The sequence below is a fragment of the Ilyonectria robusta genome (assembly GCF_021365365.1).
Source record: "Ilyonectria robusta strain PMI_751 chromosome Unknown BGZ61scaffold_19, whole genome shotgun sequence".
NCBI lineage: Eukaryota > Fungi > Ascomycota > Sordariomycetes > Hypocreales > Nectriaceae > Ilyonectria > Ilyonectria robusta.
This window is the reverse complement of record NW_025764453.1, coordinates 297,926-317,597: the sequence shown is the minus strand read 5'-3', so window position 1 is coordinate 317,597 and position 19,672 is coordinate 297,926. Positions and strand designations below refer to the sequence as shown.

Genomic DNA, 19,672 nt, shown 5'->3' with positions numbered 1-19,672 from the left:
ACACTCAAGCGCCGAAGGATGGCAGCACAGCTTGGCGTCAGCCCCATTTCAATGGACTGGACATGACAGCATTGAATGTTGGGTCGGGCCTTCTTGAGCTTGCTGTGGCAAAACGCTCATCTTCCCAAATCAGCCGCTGCACAGCCTCTGACTGGTCGATACGATCGACGCTTGAGGCCAGCAACTTGGCCCGTTCGGCGTATGGCGTCTCAGAAGGCCATCATCCATGTCCAGCGAGATGATTTTCCTCGGTCAGGCGTAAGGTCTGCTGAGCCCGCACAGGCGGCGATTGATGTCATTGCCCCATCAATGATAAACCCCAACCTGTCATTTTCTTTACTTTCTTTGGGGACTTTTCTTTGGGGTTGTTACATCCCCGGTCAGGTGCGGGTGCTGAGGCCTCCTCGGCCTCAGCCTCAACAGCATGGCAGGCCAATAGAGGCCAGTTCACCAGGGTTGCATTATCAGTGTCTCTGGCAAAGCATCCAATAAATGCGAGTTGGCGTGTCTGAAAGTTTTCTTCCTTGAGTAGTTCGCGCCAGGGACGGCCGAAGAACCCGTCCCCCGTCGATCCGTAGTTCTTGGCTGTACCCACGAGATGATCTTGTGGCATGAAGAAAGCGAGGCAAGGCCCTTGTTAAGGGTTGATTCAGGGACGGAGAGCGTACGTATCGCTCGTCTCGTCCGTCTCGTCCCCCCCGCGCCCAATGAACGGCAGGATCTTGGGCTGGCCGCTGTTTCGTTTCGACACTGGGTGCGGCTCCCCCTTGGATCCCTTCAGTGAGAACTTGGGGAGGCCCGTGTTTCGCATTTTCATCCCTGAGCGTCGACGGTAGGAGAAGACGAGACGACAACGAGGCGAGTGGCCAATCAAGCCCACCAATCTAGGTCGAGGGCCATTGTGATACACGGCAATGCTTTGTCTGGCACAGCCGGCTCCAACATGCTCCAGCGCATGGCCTGCGCATGCGCATTGATGTTGGGGGGGGGGGGGGCAAAACAAAACCAAACAGCTGTCCGGCAGAATGCCATCCCGATGCATCCTGATGCATCCTGGAGGTATAGCAATGCGCTGTCACGGCTCTCTGCGGGTACCTACCTCCGTACCAAAAATATAGAGTAAGGTAAGCTCGCAGCCGCTGGGATGGTGTGGCGGGCGAGAGCCAGCAGCGTACCGGCGTATTGTGTCGCGTCTACCCCCTGCAACAGTCTCCATGACAGTCGCTTCCTTGGTGGGTTATTAACGTCTTAACGGCGAAGACCCGCCCAGTCGAGCCATGGTCTTTTGCATATTGGCGTCTAGGGATGGGGCCAAGCCGGCAGCGGCGTAACGCCCTGCGATTGGGGCCGCTGGAATGGGGCCAGGGACGACCAGCGTTGACCTGCACCGACAGGCATCAGCTGCGCTTTTGGTGGCTTTTTAAGGATGCGAGACCGAGGCACATGGTGTCGTAGGTGTTGTGTTCATGCCGCCGAAGGGACAGAGAGGGCAGTCCAGTAGTGGCGCCTCCAGTTAGATTATGCCATTTCACATGCTTCTTCATACAGTTATTTTTTGCCCTTAGGGATCCAGTAGCTATTCCAGTGTGGCTGTACTGGTAGCCTGACTCAGTGCTGCCCTCTCAATGTCGTGACCGCGGGGGATGGATGGACGGATCATGGAAGCCCTGATCAAGATCACAAGGCCGCAGAGTGGAGGGGTGAGGCGGCCCCCTGGTGGTCGAGCCACCCCAGAACCTGCAGGGCTCTGCGGCTCGCTAAGGTAGGTACTTCCAGGGCTCTCCAAGCCTCCCTAGGGCCTGGGCTTCTAATGACTTCTGGGGGCTGGCCTTGGAGGTTTAGTGCGTTAGCTTAAGGCAAGACACCATCAAAGACCGCATTTCTACAGTGGGCCGGGCTACCTGACCGGCACTGGGACATTGCTGGACGGGGCAGGTACCTGGCCTAAAGAAGCCCGCCCCTCACTGGAACCCCTCTGCTGTAGGCCCCTACAGCACGCCACACATCGTCGATGCCCACTAGCCGGGCGGGGGAGGGCAGACTCACACACTGGGGGGACCTACACCGGGGGACCTTGACTCGATCCAATTCCATCCTTTCTTCGCCTCGGAGCTCGGAGACGCCCAACATAAAGGGAATTCCCCTCCGCATCTCCCTTTCAACCTGGCTGGAACCGGTCCCGCGCAGTGTCCAGTGTCTACCTAGCGTGTCCCTCGCAGTGTTCAGTGTCCCTCGTCACTGTCCCCCTCGTCCAGCGCATAGCGTTGGCCCACCACCGACCGAGCCACCGAGCGACCCGATTTGAGCTCTCCCTGTTGCTCGTGCTGTTAATTTGATCCTATTGTTCTTCTTCATTTCTTTTATTGCCACGTCCGCCGCCCTTTATACATACCTCTTCCCTGTGCGACCGCGTGCTCCTCACCTACCAGCCACTGACTGGTTTGCTCGTCGCTGTCGCCTTGTCACCAGCCATCGCGTTGTCGCAAACCCTCACCGCGCTGGCCACGCAACTCGTAAATCGCAAGGGGGCACGCCCCCAACTTTGACTTCTCGGTTCCTACTCTTCCGTTGCCTGGCGATCTTCGACTGCCGACCGCTTCACTCTCTTGCAGTAACAACACTCCGACCGCGACCCGCCGATCATTCCGCTTCCGAAACGTTGTGGCCCTGACTGCAGCAGAGCTGCGGCAATGCGACTGTAGCGCAGCTAGCCCTACCCGCAGTTTGCGCCTACCAACATCCCTCCCCCCGCGGGACCTGGCTCCAGGACCGCCCATCCCCCTAGGTTTCCGCGTCGACGCCCAAACTATTTGACGACGAGCGGCCGAAAGCCAAAATCAACCTTTGACTGCGCTCTGCGATCTTGTTGGAGTCGCAGTCATGGCAACCTACGACGGAGGCTATGGTGGCCAGCAGCGCCAGTATGGTGGCCCATCACCCCAGAGATCTGCCCCACGACAGTATGGCAACGCAGCGCCGCCACAGCAGTACGACGACTATCAGAACGGAAATGGCTATGATAATTACAACGGAGGCTACGGTCAGGATTACGGAGGGCAAGGACAATACCAGGACCCCAACTATGCGCGAGGCCCTCCTCCACCCCAAGATCCATACGCACAAGGCCCAGGGCCCGGTGGACGGCCGATGCCCGGAGGGCGTGGAGGACCGATTCATCGTCCACAGACGGCCGATCCGCACCGGGCCCGCGCTCCTCCGCCTCGAAGTCACACTCCGGGTGCCCAAGGACCTGTGAGAGGCATGTCTAACAGTGGCCAAGGTCGAGGTGGGATGCGCCCCGGCCCGTATGGAGCGCATTCGGACCCAACAGGTGAGTATCTGACTGGCCCCTCTACTTTGGATTTCGTTATTCACAGCGACTTATAGGCCGCCAACCACCGATGAACAACACTCCAATTAGCCCTCGAGGTGGTGGGTTTGGCGGGAACTATCCGCCGTTCCCGGGACAAATCAGACAGTCAGACGAACAAATGGCTGATCAGATGGCTAATATGGACCTGAATCAGAAACCGATGCCGCCAGGAAGAACCAATTCCGACAGCCAGCGGACCGCGATGAATGGAGGACGAGGGCCTCCAAGAGGTTACCCTGCTCAGGGCAATCCTGATCAGAGACGTGGACCCCCTCCCGGACAAGACCCAGGCTACGGGGCTCCGGGTGGTTATGGAGACTACGACGATGGATATAGCCCCGGTGGGCAAGGACCTCCAAGAAACGGGTTCGGACCACCTGGACGAAGTATGACGATGCCCGTGGAAGACAACAGCTCAAGAAGCCAAATGCAGCCGCTGCAACGGACGGGTACGATGCCAGTCAATGGGCCCCCTGCTGGTCGGGGCATGCCTCCTCAACGACCTTCAACGGCTGGTGGACATCGACCTCCCCCACAGCGCATGTACCCAACTGAGCCTCAGGGACCTCCGGCAAGCCAGTACATTGGCGAGTATGACGAAGCGCACGGAGGATACCGAAAGCCGCCGGCAGCCTCTTATAATGATGTTTATGACCCCTATTTCAATAATCAGCAAAACAACAACCCAGCCTACGGCTCGAATCGACAACAGGAGCGAACCAGTCTTCCAGATTTCGACGCGATACCATCCCAAGGGGCACGAGGATCCTTCGAGCAGACGATGCGTCCCAGTCATGAGCACCAACAACAAGTGGGAGCCCACCAAACGGCGCAACTCTACCACGCCAAATCACAGCCTGATCTCCAACCGCAAGCAGCTGTCTTTGAGATGGTCGGCGACGCGCCGTCCGTCCCCCCTCTTCCCCCCATGAATGCTATGAATGCCTATCAGCAAGGTTACGACCAGGGCTATCCTGGACCTGGAATGCAGGATCAATTGCCTCCAAGTGGCCCGAGTGCGCCTCCTGGAGGTCGACCTGGCGGGTTACCGAACAACCCAGCACCAATGAGGCCAGGTCTGCAGCAAAACCGGAATCCAGATATCCTACCCTCGCACCCGACGCCGGTGCGGCCGGGCCTGATGGCCAACTCGATTGTTAATCTAAATGAAAAGCCGCCCCCAGTCCGAAATTATGGCGGCGTCTCGGCACCGAATCCGCAGGCACAGCAGCCACCACCTCAGCAGCAGCACTCTCAACGCCAACAGCCACCGCCCCAGCAGCAGCAGCCGTCCCGTCAGGCGAGTGTCTCCAAGGAGCCTGTCAAGGCGGAAGCTCCGGTAACACCGCAAGAGCTGGAGCATCTGAGAATGGTTATCAAGTCCAACCCTGCGGATCAGGAATCTGCCTTGAGGCTGGCCAAGAAGCTTATTGAAGCCACCGACGTCCTCGTCCCCAGGCTTGAGCCTAAGCAGCGGCCGAGGGCGCGTGAGCGATACTTGATAGACTGCCAGAAAATCCTGAAGAAGCTCTCCAACGCACAGAACCAGGATGCCATGTTCCTGATGGCCGACAGCGTCGGTAGGGGTCTCTTCGGGCATGAGCCTGACTTCAAGGAGGCCTTTACCATGTATCAGTCGGCGGCCAAGCTTGGACATGCCGCGGCAGCATACAGAACGGCTGTTTGCTGCGAGATTGGTCATGAGGAAGGAGGTGGTACTCGTAGAGACCCATTGAAAGCGATCCAGTGGTATAAGCGAGCGGCAACATTGGGAGACCCTCCTGCGATGTACAAAGTGGGTATGATCTTGCTCAAGGGACTGCTTGGTCAACCTAAGAATCCTCGCGAGGCGGTGGGTTGGCTGAAGCGGGCATCGGAACGGGCTAACTCGGAGAACCCGCACGCACTGCACGAATTGGGTTTGTTGTACGAGTCTGCGCAGCCCAACGACGTGATTATCCGAGATGAGGCGTACGCCTACGACCTGTTCATGCAGGCTGCGGATCTGGGTTACAAGTTCTCGCAGTACCGGTTAGGATGCTCTTTCGAGTATGGCTTGCTGGGTTGCCCGATCGATCCTCGGCAGTCCATCATGTGGTACTCGCGAGCGGCGACACAGGAGGAGCACCAGGCCGAGCTGGCACTGAGTGGATGGTATCTGACAGGTAGCGAGGGCGTCCTGGGTCAGAGCGACACGGAAGCGTACCTGTGGGCTCGTAAAGCAGCCGTTGCAGGTCTCGCAAAGGCCGAGTATGCAATGGGTTACTTCACCGAGGTGGGCATCGGTGTTCCGGCGAACTTGGAGGACGCGAAGCGCTGGTACTGGCGAGCTGCCGGTAAGTAAAATGCTTTGGACGTGCAACTTGTGGACAATATGAAAATGCTAATACTCTTTCTTAGCCCAAGACTTCCCCAAGGCTCGTGAGCGACTGGAAGATCTGAAGCGCGCTGGCAAGGGTGGCCAGCGCCAGCGGGAACGCATCTCGAGAAGCAAGATCGAGAGACAGCAGGAAGGCGATTGCACCATCATGTGAATTCACTCACGATACCCAGATGAGAGACGCAGATTGCGCCAATGACAGGGACGGCGGATGAATGATGACGAGGGGCACCAAGGTTGAAGCCACGGATGACGACGAGAGCCATGGCAACCATGGAGGCAGGAACCCCAGAGGACACCCTGTGTTTGACTGTTGGGATAATAAAAGATATGGGACAAGAGCATAGGATGAGGGCGTTGGATGTGGTGTACTTTGACTGGGTTATGCCTCCCTCTTCATGTGCCGAGGGTGGTCCTGTTGGTTGAGGTTGGTTGGTGTTTGACTGGTTTGGGGTGGTGTGACCTGGGCGGGGAGTTGATGTTGATTGTAGTCTCAATAAATGCAGGTTTACAGATTGAGAGGTCGTGTTCGGCATGTGTGACATGCTAGTGGAGGAGAGTGGGATCACGGCACACGGAGTTTTCCTTGGTTGGAAAAGGGAGCACAGTCGACCAAGTGGGATGGTGGAGCTGGCGGTGATACGGCAATGCATTTATTGGTAGGTGGCCATCAAAAGCCGAGACGCGATGATATTGGAGAGTGATGTGATGGGCGCGGTTCTTATCATGCCACATAATGTCGTGTTGTTGTGCAGCCTCTGCTTACAAGTGTCAAGCCGGATGACGTATGACGGCAGACCGTGCATGTCGCAACGTCATTTTTGTATATCTGTTGGCGGCTCTCCGGATGCCCATGTTTTACAGAGATATGTACACGACTGCGTACCTGGAAGAGGTACATTGGCTTGAAAAGATGGAGCAACGCTTGCTGTTTTGATACCACCAAGTATTATTTTCCAAACAAGCCTCCAAACACAGAGGAAGCACCGCCGCTGCCCCCGCCTCGTCCGCCATGCCTCCTCGCCTCATTGCGGATCCACTCGATGAGGAACTCACGATCGGCCATCTTCCTCGCGTCGGCCATCTTGGTCGCCGACTGCACCTCGCCGGCATCGAAGCTTAGTAGGGTGGGGATGCTGGTGATCATGTAGTCGAGGGCGAGGTTGGGGCTGCCGGACATGATGTCTGGGGAGTCGAACTCGACCGTGGCAAAGGCGACGCCGCCCTCGTCCTCACCCACGCCAGCCTCGATGAGGGAGCGAAGCATCGGGGAGACAACACGACATGTGGAGCACCAGGAGGCAGTCCAGAAGGTGAGGAGCGGAGTGCGGGCGGAGGAGGACAGGGAGAGGTAGGTGGTGAAGGAGTCGGGGTTGCGGATACTGGAAGGTGGATGGTTCAGCAAGGAGGCGGGGAGTGGGGGTAATGTATACCGGTACATGGATTCGATGCGGCATGGGGCGAGATTGAGATATAGCGCTAGAGATAGAGATGGTGGCAGATGGTGGACGATTGTGCGGGCATGGGCAGGTGATAGATAAAGTGGTGGAGACTTACGGCGCGTATATCTGGTTCTTTGCCTGACGCGGCTCTGACGTCGAGAGAAAGGCTCGAGCTACAGCACCACGAGGCTGGGCCAGGGCTTCGACCGGGCTGCGAATTGGCTTGCTGAGCAGCGGCCGCAGCCCGGTTCGGAACCCTGGAGGGAGATGCATTGCTTGCGAGTGCGTTGTCGCGGAGATTAGAGCTGCTCACGGCCGAGGGGACGAGGTTGGAGAAAATACAAGGTGGCCAGGATGCCTCCCATCAGACTCACTCACTGGCCGATCAACTTGGCTGATGTAATTGCGCCTGGAACCTACAGGCCACAGCACCTCCGCACAAGGCCACGAAGACGGGTCCAGGGGTCTCGGCACGTCATGGTGCTTCTGTAGCGCAGCGGCTGCAGTGGGGGAGTCCCTCGCCAGGCTGCCTGCGGCTCTGGGCGCGCTCTGGGCGGCGCGGTGCAGCGCCTTACAGTGCTGACGGGTGCTGCACGGGACCCTCTACGGGTGGCAGCCATGATGGATCATGTGGGCATGTGGCCGCTGAGACCCTGTTCGCCCGACACCGCCACCGCGGCCGTCCGGCATCTCGAGTCAGAGTCATCGGCACCATCCCATCGTAGTGTTGCGGGCTTACTGTGTAGCAATTTGTGATCGTCGTGGGACGGTGAAGCGCATGCTTTGGCGGCGGGGGCGGGGGGCGGGGGGCGGCAATGGCTACGGCTACGACCACGGCTACGGCCCGGTGTTTGGAAGATAGATCAGCCTTACCTTTGATTCCTTTTTATATCCTGCCGCCCGGTCTCAATTCCCAATTACAGTTTCCGTATCATCTTCTTCAGACAAATTAATCTCCCCGGGGCTCTCTACTCCGTCCGTACCTACTCCATACCTATCTACTCCGTACCTTCAGGCAGGTACCAACACGGGGGTCACTTCCCGCATCTCCCGGCCGCTCCGTCCCAGCGCGCCACTTGCCCCGGCGCCTGCCCGGTGTGTGCTCGTGCCTCGTGCATCCCTCCCATCGCCATCATCGTCTCCCATCCACAACAACACGTCGAACCTACATCAACGCACCTACGGACAGAGACACACGCGCAACATCTCACGCACACACACACACTCTCTCGGCTTCGGCTGCCAGAGGCTGTCACCTGGCATTCCCCAATTCCACAATTGCACCGAGACTCGAAAGCCCAGACTATTCTATCCTGTTGTCTTTCCCTCCCTCACGGCACTTTAATCCCCGTTGAGCTTTCAAGCATCATCCTCATCATCACAACAAGTCTCCCGCCTAGAACCGTTCCGCGTTTCCAATCTTCCAATCTTTCACATAAGAAACAGACCCCTCCCTTGTCTCCTTGATAAACCCTCAACAATTACCGCCCGCAGATCCACCAATCGTCAACTGTAACCCCCAGGGTTCTCTTGGCGCATTCCTCCTCCACCGTAGGTGGATCCATCCGCCACCTAATCTTGTTGATAGAGATTATTTGTTCCTGACAACTCGCTGCGCCTCCTCGTTTGTGGTGGAATCTCATTCTGAGATGGTGGAAGGCGAACACATCGCCCCTTAACCAGCGCCAAACATGTCCACAGAAAATGAAAATTTGCCTCCGCAATCCCGATGGCGTCGCTTCTTTGGTGATAACTCTACGGGCAATAGCTCCTCCGACGATGTGTCCGGGCCGTCGAAATGGAGCATGGGAGTGTTGAACGATAAAGAGACCATTGAGGTTCCTGGTTGGTTTCACCCGTGAATCTCCAAGACAGCCGGGAAACTAACGCTGAAAATAGGATCCGTCTTGCTACTCGCTCAACATCGCAACGAGCCTCTTGGCCTACGCAGTGTTCATGCCAGGACCTCTCATTCCTCCATCCCTACCGGCTTCCCGGTTGAGATGCCCAGGCCCTCCACTTCATCTACTCCTGCCAATCCAGTCCCCGTGGATGGCGCTGAGACCAAAAAGATGACCGGCGACGGTGCCATCATCTTGGAGCCCCAACCCGAAGAGTCAGACAATGATCCCCTCAACTGGCCCGGCTGGCGACGTGACCTTGCCTTGCTATCTCTCGGCTTCTATTGCATGGTTGGCGGTGGAATGACTCCCATCATCGCCGCTGGCTTCACCGATGTCGCGGAGACGTACCACATCGAGGTTGAGAGTGTTTCCCTAACCACCGGACTCTACATGATGGGTCTCGGTGTTGGTTCCGTAGTCGTTTCACCCACTGCGATTCTCTACGGAAAACGTCCGGTCTATCTCGCCAGTGCCATTGTCTTCATTGGCATGTCGCTCTGGGCAGCCTGGTCTCCGTCGTTCACTTCTCTTCTGGTCGCCAGAGTATTCCAGGGCATGGCCGTCAGCCCAGTCGAGTGTCTGCCGTCTGCCACCATCGCCGAGATCTTTTTCTTGCATGAGCGAGCATTTCGCATTGGTATCTACACGTTATTGCTCCTCGGAGGCAAGAATCTAATCCCACTGGTTAGCGCGGCTATTATTGGTCGTTTTGGGTGGCGATGGGTTTTCTGGTAACTACCCTCCACGCAGGGTTTCAATGGATCACAATCTAACTTGAGCAGGATTGTGGCTATGGTTGTGGGGGTTTGCTTCGTCCTTCTCTTTCTGTTCGTCCCTGAGACTTTCTGGGACAGAACCCCACACGCCAAGGCAAGGCGTCCATCCAAGAGGCCAAGCTTTCTCCGCCGACATTCATCTGGTCATACGGGGGTAATGAGTCCTCAAGAACACCCGGCAGATACTGATCCTATGACTCCGGGCACTGCACGGAAGCACAAAGATGTTCATGTTGGGTTCGCTCCTGAGGCTACTCCCAACTCAAACCCCTCTGGCGCATCAGGAATCAAGGGAGACAACCCTGAGGCTCGTGTCACCAAAGACACTGGCGAGACTGGAGAGACACGGCCTTCTTCCAATCATAGCCTTGCGGTGGTACCTCCGGCACATGTTGTTAGCGTCTCAAACTCTTCCCGCTTCAATAGTACGAGTGGAAGTGAGGCCAACATCGGTTATTTCACCACCGGGCCCAATTTGGACAATGAAAAGATCCCTGCTTCCAAACTCAAGGGCCCCCCCACAGTCAAAGCCTACACGCATAATCTTCGACTTCAACCGGCCCAGTCGTTCACTCAGCAGCTCAGGCCTTGGAACGGTCGTCTTAACAGTGACAGCTGGTTCAAGGTCATGATGCGGCCGTTTATTCTGTTCGCATATCCTGCAGTCTTGTGGTCTTCTGGTGTGTATGCCTGCTCGGTAGGATGGCTGATTGTCGTCTCCGAGTCGATGGCCATGATCTACCGTAACAAGGAATCTTACAACTTTGACGCCCTGCAAACTGGCTTGGTATACATCTCTCCCTTCCTCGGTGGAATCCTCGGTACCGGCGTGGCAGGAAAGATCAGCGACATTATCGTCAAGTCCATGGCACGGCGCAACGGCGGCCTGTACGAGCCTGAGTTCCGGCTCGTCATGGCGATTCCCATTCTCATCACCACATGCATTGGGCTTATGGGCTTTGGCTGGTCGGCCGACGAAAAGGACCACTGGATTGTTCCCACGGTCTTCTTTGGCGTCATCTCGTTTGGATGTTCGCTCGGCTCAACAACAGCCATCACATTTTGCGTGGACAGCTACCGCCAGTATGCTGGAGAGGCGCTGGTGACGCTCAACTTCTCCAAGAATATCCTTCATGGACTTGTATTCAGCCTCTTCGTGACGCATTGGCTGAATGCAGATGGTCCAAAGCAAGTGTACATTTGGATTGGCATCATCCAGTTGATCCTGATGTTGTTCACAATCCCTATGTACATCTACGGTAAGCGGGCTCGCATGTGGACGGTACGCATGAACTTGCTGGAGAAGTTCTAAGGCATTGTCAAGGTTATGACACCGGCGTTTGTTTTTGGGTCGCACACTTTTATGAGAATGGTTTTCTTATACTGAGGAATTCTGAACGCATTCGTGGCTGAACGGTTCTTGCATCAGGGCAAAGCAATCAGCAATCACTTCGCATAAGAGGGGCAATAGGTCATAGGAGTTCGGAGTCAAGCATTAGAGCAGGTTCCCTCCAGATAGGCATCAACTCTACACAGAGCGATACCTTTAAGGAATCGTATCTTGTCAACCCTACCAATTATTACCTTGTCTTGATTCGTGATGTGTGGCATGGTTCTCGTTTGTCTGATGTCGTCACAGTGCGGAAGACCTTCAATCCTCACAGTCCCCACCCCCACCACGACACCTTTCCACCCACGTCGCATCCTGCCCGAGCACAGTACAACGACAGGTCAAAATACTCGATAGCAACCTTCACCATACACAATGGCGTCCTCATCCCGGATTCCACACCTGCTGGAGCCGTACCTGGCCCTTCCATCTGAGGGGTCTCTCGTCCTCCTCACGAGTGTCCTGGGTGCCAGTGCCAACTGGCTCGTCCTCAGGCATTTGTACTCGTACCTGCGCGGGGCGTCGGGCGAGGATAGAGATACTGGCGTTGTGCTTGTAAGTTTTCTACGGGATGGGGCTTTTTGGAGGGACGGCGCGGCCAAGATGGTAAGTTACCCTGTTCAGGTTTGCGCATGTTATTATAGGCGGGAAAATATGTGAGGAAACTTGACGTTGATCAACTTGTCGCAGGGCCTCGACTTAGATGCCCTCAGCAGAGCGGGCCGAGTCATCTTCGTAGATGGCTTGACGGGCCTGGTCACGGGGGATGCGTCACCAGCGCCATCAAGCGCTGTTCGCAAGGAGAGAGTTCTCCGAAGCAGCAAAGTGGTCGATATCAAGAAGGAGCTCGAGGCTGCCGTGGCAGACTTGCGGACCACGCGCAAGGTTCTCGTCGTTGACCAGCTCGATGCCCTCCTCGCCATCACCGACGAGACTACCACCAGTCTCACACTACAGAATCTCTTGCTGTCCCTACGCAGCGTGAGTCATCGCCAGCTCTCCTATGCTTCGCAGCAGTCGGGCTCCAAAGCTAACACGGTCACCTCCCACCACAGATCGTCCACAGCGCCCTCGCTACCATGTCCGCCGACACTCCGCTCGTCGCCGCGCAAGCCACGACGCTGGAGCGCGAGCACGCAAGCCTGGTGCTCTCGACAGCGCATGCGGCCGACTCGGTGCTGGCGCTGCGCATGCTCGACACGGGCACCGCGCGCGACGTCAGCGGAGTGGTGCGCCTGACGGGGCCGGCGGTTGACGGCGGCGAGCCGGCCGAGTTTCTCTACCACGTTGCCGCGGATAGCGGCGTGAGGGTTTTCGAGAGGGGGGCTTGAGGAGTTGGGAGAGGATTGGCTGTATGATCATCGGCGCTTGAATATATGTGCTTGTGGGGACGATAAAAGACGGGTGTTGTGGCATGGGTTGGGCTGGGATAGAATTGGGTTTGCGACCTCGATACGGTCTTGGGACAGAATCAAACGGTTCAATGCAATTGATATCATAAACACCGTTCGACCTTGGTTGAAGACTCCCACAGGCAATCACCAGCCAATGTGGTCATCCTCGCACCAACTCATCACCCCTCTCACAGCAAGCCCCGCAGGCACGTTCATGCAGAATCAAGATGCCATTTCAGAACCTCGTAACCGAATCCCTATGGAATCTCAGAAAAGCAAAGGGTCCTTTTTTTCCTTGCTCAAACATGTAAAACACCATGCCCATGCTCCAGCCGCCCCTTCCGGTCCATCATCCACGCGAACCCCCCACAGACAAACCGCCCGTCCCAGTTCACCACAAAAATACCACCCAACCCATATTTCCGACTTTATCGAAATCCCTTTTCATTCACTTTCGGCATTGTTGATGTGTTCCGAGGGGTGTGTGCGCGCGCGCGATGTTCCGTTCACAGGGTGGGAGGGAGAGGGCAAGGGCGATTGAAAGGGGGGGCAAACAGGGTTCCGGTGCCCCGTTTACGAGGACTCGGACTTGCTGGTGGTGCCCCGCGCGTTCTTGGGCTGGCCGGTCTGGAAGCCGTTCTTGAATCGCCGGGAGACGCCCTTGAGGTAGCGGGTGCGGCCGGTGCCGACAGTCTTTCTTCGCTTCGCCTTCTCGGACCAGTTGTCTGCGGAGGGGTCAGTATGTTGTGTCGGTGGGCCAGGGCCATCGGATCGGACGTCGTCTGGCCGTTGTCTGGGAGGGAACGAAAGGGGGGAAACATACACTTGCGGATCTTGGCAGAAGGGTAGCCGCAAGACGAGCACTCATGCTTCTGGACGTGAAGCGAGCGACGACCTAGAAAGAAGATATCCCGTCAGCCGTCCATTCATCTCTCTTCCCAAAATCTGGTCTCTCAGAAAAATTTCCTCGCCTCTCGCGTCGTCGTTCTGCGTATTGTTCGATTGAATTCCTCCGCGGGCGAGTCGAGGAAAATATAGCTGAGAGACCTTGGGGGGTTTCAGGGCACAAGTAACTAACCGCATCGTCGGCACAAGGTGTGCGTCTTGTTGTGACGCTTACCGAAGCTGGAGGTACCCTTCGCTGTTGGCAGAAGATTAGCAGCTGCGTGATTCCCCTCGGGGATCTCGAATTCGAGGGCGGCGACATACTCATCTTGGCTGTGGTGTTTGGGCGGTTAGTTGGATGGCGATCGAGAAATTCTCAATTTGGAGGGCTTTTTTGGTGGAGTGTCGAATTGCACTCTCTAGCCCTAATCTTTGCTTGAACCCGGACTCGGTGTGTGGATGTTCCGCTTAGGTCACGTGCCCACGATGTGGATGGAAATTACACGTGACTCGGGGCATGTCTAACCCGCAGCGTCCAAGCTTCAGACCTAGCGCGGTCGCAGGGTCCTTGCCTAGATCGAGCGAAGGATCGTGTATGAGATCCATAGTCCAGTAAATAAAGATAGCACAGTGAAAATGAGCAATTCGATGGGAGTTGCAATATTGCAGCATACCAATATGGCATTGGTCCATTCAAGCATTCTCCCTACGTTATAAATTTTCTACACGGTATCGCTATCAAGATATTCCATCTTTCACAACCACTAGTTTCAGCCATCTCTCTCACCTCACCTGGGACATGTGAATAGAGTCCAGAAACATGAATCATTATTGAGGTATCTCGAATTACCAAACCAGCCAAAATTACAACCTGTCCCATGACGCCACGACCGGTTCATATAAATATGTACAGAGAGACCCGCTTTCCAAAACATAATCCGCAACTTCTTTAGCTCCGCCGCATATAACCTCATCCCAAATAACACAACTCCGAAGCATTCTAGCTCAAGGCCATTCTGTAGGTCCAATAGTCTGTCCTTCTGGAACCTTGAGCTTGACCGCCTTTCCTAGCAGGTCAAGTGTGTCCAAGGCGCCTCTGTTGCCCCACCAGTTGGGGTCTGCAGCACTTGTCATATACAGAGTGAAGAAGATGACAATGGTTGACAAAATCAGGCCGCAGTCTAACGCGGCCGAGGTGATGTAGTTGTACTGTAGCCACCATCCAGTGTAACGTCGCTTAATGTAGTAATTAAAGACGGTGCCAACTGTAGCCCAGCAGAGATAGATGTAGACGCTGGCTGGAGGCAGCATGTTGGAGCCACCGTAGATGAGAGGAGTGCACACATAGCGCCAGATAGAGCGGGGCCACTTGCGGGCGAGGAGCCAGGTGATGATGGGAGTAACGGCACCAACAAGCCAGAACCACTGGAGCGAGGAGTAGATGGCGCTGCCACTGAAGATTCGGGCGGGACCGATGGCTCCCCAAATGACTGAAGCCGTGTAGAAAACTCGGGGGCCGGGGCAAGTGTAATTGTTCTCCTGGTCAAGCGAGCACACATCGGGGATGTGACCAAGGGCCCAGTTCATAACACAGATCTGAACGATGGCAGACCATATGGAGGCAGTCAGCTGAGAGAAGAACATGACTCGCGGCGGGACCTTCATGTAATGGCCGAGCTTGAGGTCCTGGGCAAAGTAGAGGGCCTGGGTCATGCAGATATAACCGTAGTTCTTGAACAACATCATAGCCACGGGGCGTCCTGGGACCATGTATCCAATGATGAATTCTGTAAGGACGTTGAGGCCGAGCTGGATATTGGTGATGGCCTGAACGAGACCGATCGGGATAAGCCAGAAAATGGGGATCAACATGCAGACGGCGAAGGCCCAGGCAGGTAATCCGGTAGGATAGCCTGCAACAACGCCAAACGAAATAGCCATCATGGAGATAAAAAGAGCTTGTGCTCATGTTAGCAGAGAACTTTTTGGACCCTCGTGGCATAAAATATTGTCAAAACATACCCGCGTACCACCAATCCTCCACATCACGGTATTTCTTCATCAAGCGCATATGAACATCGTCTTCCTGGTGGCGAGCGAGCTTAAACTGCTTCCAGATTTCCTGGCCGTGGTAGAGGGCAACGTGAACGACGACAGCAGTGACAGCGGCAAAGGAGAGGCCATAGGCCATGGCAAATTGTGTCGGGAGGAACAAGGGCGAGTATTCCTTATACGCCGTCTCGTTAAAATGGAAGTTTTCGTCCAGGATTCGAGCAACGTTGTAGATGTTGCCGGTGTTGTCATAGGACTCGGACGACTGGACGGGGAAGTAGTCGGCATACCAAGTGCCAGAAAAGTGAATGCCCATGGAAACGCAGACGAAGAAGATGACGATTCCAGCGAGAACGTTGGCGGTAGCATAGAAGGGAGGGATCAAAGGCGACGCCAGGTATCCGCTGTACACGGTCCAATCGAATGAAGTGGGCATCAGGCCGTAGCCAGTGAGACCACCAAAAATCTTGTTAACAGTGATGCTCTTGGGGGCAATCCAGCAAACCCAGGTGAAGTAGGATAGACCCTTGAAGATCCAGCCGGGGAACCAGTACCACACGAAGGCGGCGCATCCAACAATCAGGAACCACTTGTACCGACCAACTTTCCAGCCGTTGGTCTTGGAGGGGTCCGAGACTGAGTGATCGTGGAGGGTATAGAACAGAGCGCAGTTGACGAGGTCAGAAGGCCAAATCATAGCAGCAGGCCACACCAAGAAGCGACGGGCCATGCCTGCCAGGCCGTAGCCGGTGCAGAGGGTGGTAATACCGAATAGAAGCTGGAAAACCCAACCAAAGTGCTGGCCGTAAAAGAGCTGTTGGGCGAGCAAGACATCAGTGGCATAGAGAACACCACCACCATAGGCAGCCTGGGATTGAGTTAGCGATTGACAGGGGGATTGGGGTAGGGATGGTGGGACGGAGATAATGCAGGAGGGATATTGGAGTGGAGATAATCAAGTAGAGATAAGGTAGATGGAGAAGGGGACCGGGAGTTGCTCACGTTTGACATGGCCACAATTACGACATGCTCCTTGTAGTTGAACTTGCCGGGCTTGAGGTTAAACTTGAGGCCGAACAAATTCCACTCGCGGTCGGGCATGATCAAATCCCAGCCTAGGCCGAGAGGGTAGGCAACGAGCTGGACGACGTAGGTGGTGATGGTGATGCTAGGGTTGCGCAATGAGAAGATCATATTGACACCGGAGCCAATGGTGCACAGGACCATGCCGATAACCCAGGCGCGAATCGTGTTGGCCGGGAGGTCGACATCGAAGTTGCGGACAACGGCTCGAACCTGTTCAGAAAAGGAATCAATCAATCCGTCCATCCATATAATGCAACACAAAATTGATGCCATCTGCGAAGTGGCATATTCGATGTTGGGATCGCGAAATGCGAGGTAGACTCGCTCCGCAGACGGCACACGACGTGGGCGAGCGGGCGCATACCTCGGGATACGGGCTGTTGTCCTCCATGAGCGCGTGCTCAATCTCAATGCCCTTCTCGGCATTTCCGGTAGCGATGGCGGCGTCAACATCGGTGAGGTCGTCGATGGGCAGGTTGGGATCGAGCTTGTGGGCCTTTTCGAATTGCTTGAGGTGCTCGAGGGTGTCGACGCCCGAGGAAGCGGCGGCGGCGGCCTCGAGAGGGCCGGGCATCGGGGTGATGTCCACGGCCTCGTGGCGCTTGCGGAAGATGGACGGCACCATGGTGGTTAGACGCCCGTGGTTTTAACGCCCGTGGCCTGGGAGCGACGTGGGAACAGCAACCGTGGGAGGAGTTGCGATGCGATGGCAAGGAGGGAGCGAGGCGAAGCAGAGGCAAAAGAGAAGACCCAGCGAAACGGGCAGCAGCCAGGCGGGCGTGGTTATACCACTACCACCACGGGCGTACAACCACCACCTCAGACGTGACCGGGCTGACCCCAGCGTTTATCGAGGGCATGAGCACGGGCGAGGAGAGGGTTGCCCCCGCGAAGGCGCCAAGGCGATGGAGATTGACACCGGGCGCTAGACGCTCGCAGACATGGTGGGACACGCTTCAGAACGCCCAGGCGTAATCAAAGTCAGGTGCGACTAGGCACCGACCCTTGATCCCGGCTCACCATTCTCCACCTTTCTTCCTTCACCATCACTTCCATTGCAAAAAGAATCATCACCACAACGTTACACTCTTGCATTTCCATCAATTAAAGCTGATCTCCATCATTCTACCATTGCACTAAATTATGTCGGAACTTATAAGATTCGGTTCTGAAGACGAACAGTACACTGGGTACGTTTCTTGCTCAAAATTTACTGTGTAAAATTAACACTCATAGACAAGCACAAGCAACCCATATGCTGAAGTACTTCCAGCGCTTTCTTAGAGAGACCGGCCCTCTGGAGTTTCAGACCAGAACATGGGTCGGACCGTGTTCAAGATTGTTTTACGGCTTTAGTATTATACTTTTATTCACAAGTATCTACTCAACATTCACCACTCAAAACTTCGCACCATCAAGCACTTTCAAAGTCCTAGGAGGATACCTGGGAGCACTCTTCCTCATGCGGCGTGCGGGTAGGCTTTGGCGGGCGAATCGCCTTATTCACGAAACCGAGAGAGAAATTCAGCTGAATGAAGTGGGGTTTCAGAAGCATGAACTTGAGAAGCTGGCCAAGGAAATCAACGACATATTCTACAACGTCTTTTTCCTTGAGATGGAGTAGAGAGTGGTGAGTGAGGGTGGTGCAGGGAGCTGCTATCACGGAACGGCACCATCGGTCCATCCACACCTTCCTCGTTGGGCATAGTCGCTACCGGGGGCCACGCCTGAACAGGGGCCGCTGGAAAAGCAACTCGGAAGTCAGCGAGACGGACGCTGTGGCTGTGGCTTTTTGGCTGGGCGACTGGGTCCCAGATTCGGACCTTTTGTCGACGACTCCTCCCCAAGATCCATAATGGGGGAGCATCATCCGGTCTTCAGTGCGACATACCTAAGGTAGTACGGAGTACAGACTCATCAGAGACTACTACTAAGTTAGTAGTATGCACATATGGCATGTATGTAGTACGCAAGAAACCTCTGCGCTCGCTCCTCTACTAGCATTGCGTGGCCTCTTTCCGCATCCCAGCCCAAACCACCATCGCAAAGAACCCGTCTCAACATCATCAGATGCTTCCCCATCCACCACAATCAATTCCGCCATGGAATTTTGGGCTTGGCTGCCCGTCGCAGTGCCCGCACGCCATTCCATCCACCTTGGCACAGCCAATGAGCTGCCGCCCAGATGGCCTTCAGACTTCGCCTTATCTTCCATGCCACCTAGGGTTAGCCTCGGACCACGAGATGGAATTTCAGCCGGGTCCTGATTTAGGTCGCGGGGGTGTCAATTCCCCAGGGACCTCTCCAGTGATATGCTTGCTGTATCTTATTCTGGCCTCTAGCCGATTATGCCATCCATCCCTCCCCAGACTCCGGGAGCAAGGTAATTCTACGACTGCAGGGACTTACGATTGACTATCATGATAGCAGGTAGTATGCGGACTTCACCATCACTCCCCCTCAAGCCCACCTCTTCGGCAGTTGATTCCAGAAAACGTGGCACCGTATTTAAGTTCTTATGGTCCTCGCAGGATTCAGTTGGGCTCAAACCTCGAGCGTAGGACGCCTTGACGCTCTGTCGCGGAGCCCTTCTACACCACGGCGTAGAAGGCTTGGCACGATCTAATCTTCTGCATCTTCGCTTCTTCACCTCTTCTTCAATTCCCACTCCCTCTCTTCAACCGTATAGCAGCCCTGTCCCGTCCCGTTTCCATTATTCAAGGTGAACTGATGCCCAGAATCACTCCGCCGACCTGCACACCCGCCAAAACACCACCTATAACTTGGGTACGTGGGTCCCTGCGCGACTCGAGCAAAAGGCCCTGTCCCCATCCGTCGCTCGGCGAACTTTTGTTTTGCACGGCACTGCCCGGTCACTCCGACCCTCCAACCCTCCGATCCCCCATATCCATCGCACGAAACACGGGCTGCTCTCGGCCGAAGCCAAGCGAGTCACCGCCTGGAATCGCCCCCGAGAAGCATGATTCACC

General features: G+C 55.7%; 8 protein-coding genes across 8 annotated transcripts; 4 read left to right on the top strand and 4 right to left on the bottom strand.

Moving 5' to 3' along the window:
* Window positions 1-2,880: 2,880 nt before the first annotated feature.
* On the top strand, window positions 2,881-5,907 carry BGZ61DRAFT_496726 (uncharacterized protein; the record flags this gene model as incomplete). Its single annotated transcript, XM_046251053.1, has 3 exons — window positions 2,881-3,331; window positions 3,388-5,709; window positions 5,774-5,907. 3 exons carry the CDS (start codon window positions 2,881-2,883, stop codon window positions 5,905-5,907), a joined length of 2,907 nt encoding a protein of 968 aa, XP_046100315.1.
* On the bottom strand, window positions 5,809-6,554 carry BGZ61DRAFT_73410 (uncharacterized protein). The gene has a single exon (XM_046257025.1). The coding sequence runs from the start codon at window positions 6,404-6,406 to the stop codon at window positions 5,900-5,902; it is 507 nt and encodes a 168-aa protein (XP_046100314.1). The 5' UTR covers window positions 6,407-6,554; the 3' UTR covers window positions 5,809-5,899.
* Window positions 6,555-6,702: 148 nt separating this feature from the next.
* On the bottom strand, window positions 6,703-7,372 carry BGZ61DRAFT_307161 (uncharacterized protein; the record flags this gene model as incomplete). Its single annotated transcript, XM_046238753.1, has 2 exons — window positions 6,703-7,135; window positions 7,311-7,372. Coding segments are annotated over 2 exons (495 nt in total), but the record flags the coding sequence as incomplete, so codon positions are not given.
* A 1,514-nt stretch (window positions 7,373-8,886) lies between these two features.
* BGZ61DRAFT_360579 (major facilitator superfamily domain-containing protein) lies at window positions 8,887-11,187 on the top strand (the record flags this gene model as incomplete). The annotated part of the gene is made up of 3 exons (XM_046241184.1): window positions 8,887-9,040; window positions 9,095-9,830; window positions 9,882-11,187. 3 exons carry the CDS (start codon window positions 8,887-8,889, stop codon window positions 11,185-11,187), a joined length of 2,196 nt encoding a protein of 731 aa, XP_046100312.1.
* A 453-nt stretch (window positions 11,188-11,640) lies between these two features.
* Window positions 11,641-12,596, top strand: BGZ61DRAFT_496723 (uncharacterized protein; the record flags this gene model as incomplete). The annotated part of the gene is made up of 3 exons (XM_046251052.1): window positions 11,641-11,871; window positions 11,956-12,246; window positions 12,321-12,596. The coding sequence occupies 3 exons, from the start codon at window positions 11,641-11,643 to the stop codon at window positions 12,594-12,596; spliced, it is 798 nt and encodes a 265-aa protein (XP_046100311.1).
* A 620-nt stretch (window positions 12,597-13,216) lies between these two features.
* BGZ61DRAFT_73240 (60S ribosomal protein L37) lies at window positions 13,217-13,971 on the bottom strand. The gene is made up of 4 exons (XM_046257024.1): window positions 13,869-13,971; window positions 13,738-13,800; window positions 13,483-13,554; window positions 13,217-13,384 (listed from the first exon to the last, which is right to left on the bottom strand). Exons 1-4 carry the CDS (start codon window positions 13,870-13,872, stop codon window positions 13,233-13,235), a joined length of 291 nt encoding a protein of 96 aa, XP_046100310.1. The 5' UTR covers window positions 13,873-13,971; the 3' UTR covers window positions 13,217-13,232.
* Window positions 13,972-14,224: 253 nt separating this feature from the next.
* BGZ61DRAFT_457434 (OPT oligopeptide transporter protein-domain-containing protein) lies at window positions 14,225-17,522 on the bottom strand. The gene is made up of 4 exons (XM_046246652.1): window positions 17,047-17,522; window positions 16,599-16,892; window positions 15,567-16,464; window positions 14,225-15,502 (listed from the first exon to the last, which is right to left on the bottom strand). The coding sequence occupies exons 1-4, from the start codon at window positions 17,305-17,307 to the stop codon at window positions 14,550-14,552; spliced, it is 2,406 nt and encodes an 801-aa protein (XP_046100309.1). The 5' UTR covers window positions 17,308-17,522; the 3' UTR covers window positions 14,225-14,549.
* Window positions 17,523-17,722: 200 nt separating this feature from the next.
* Window positions 17,723-18,702, top strand: BGZ61DRAFT_457432 (uncharacterized protein). Its single transcript, XM_046246651.1, has 2 exons — window positions 17,723-17,872; window positions 17,919-18,702. The coding sequence occupies exons 1-2, from the start codon at window positions 17,826-17,828 to the stop codon at window positions 18,304-18,306; spliced, it is 435 nt and encodes a 144-aa protein (XP_046100308.1). The 5' UTR covers window positions 17,723-17,825; the 3' UTR covers window positions 18,307-18,702.
* Window positions 18,703-19,672: the final 970 nt, after the last annotated feature.

What these genes read in the sequence shown, in the direction of transcription:
- BGZ61DRAFT_73410 (XM_046257025.1), bottom strand. Translation starts at nt 6,406, where the DNA reads ATGCATTGCCGTATCACCGCCAGCTCCACCATCCCACTTGGTCGACTG.
- BGZ61DRAFT_73240 (XM_046257024.1), bottom strand. An exon ending in CACCTTGTGCCGACGATGCG is followed by an intron (nt 13,555 to 13,737) that starts GTTAGTTACTTG and finishes TCTTCTTTCTAG; the next exon opens with GTCGTCGCTCGCTTCACGTC. An exon ending in TTCTGCCAAGATCCGCAAGT is followed by an intron (nt 13,385 to 13,482) that starts GTATGTTTCCCC and finishes ACCCCTCCGCAG; the next exon opens with ACAACTGGTCCGAGAAGGCG.
- BGZ61DRAFT_457434 (XM_046246652.1), bottom strand. Translation starts at nt 17,307, where the DNA reads ATGGTGCCGTCCATCTTCCGCAAGCGCCACGAGGCCGTGGACATCACC. An exon ending in ACAACAGCCCGTATCCCGAG is followed by an intron (nt 16,893 to 17,046) that starts GTATGCGCCCGC and finishes TTTTCTGAACAG; the next exon opens with GTTCGAGCCGTTGTCCGCAA. An exon ending in GGAGGATTGGTGGTACGCGG is followed by an intron (nt 15,503 to 15,566) that starts GTATGTTTTGAC and finishes CATGAGCACAAG; the next exon opens with CTCTTTTTATCTCCATGATG.
- BGZ61DRAFT_457432 (XM_046246651.1), top strand. Translation starts at nt 17,826, where the DNA reads ATGTCGGAACTTATAAGATTCGGTTCTGAAGACGAACAGTACACTGG. An exon ending in GAAGACGAACAGTACACTGG is followed by an intron (nt 17,873 to 17,918) that starts GTACGTTTCTTG and finishes TAACACTCATAG; the next exon opens with ACAAGCACAAGCAACCCATA.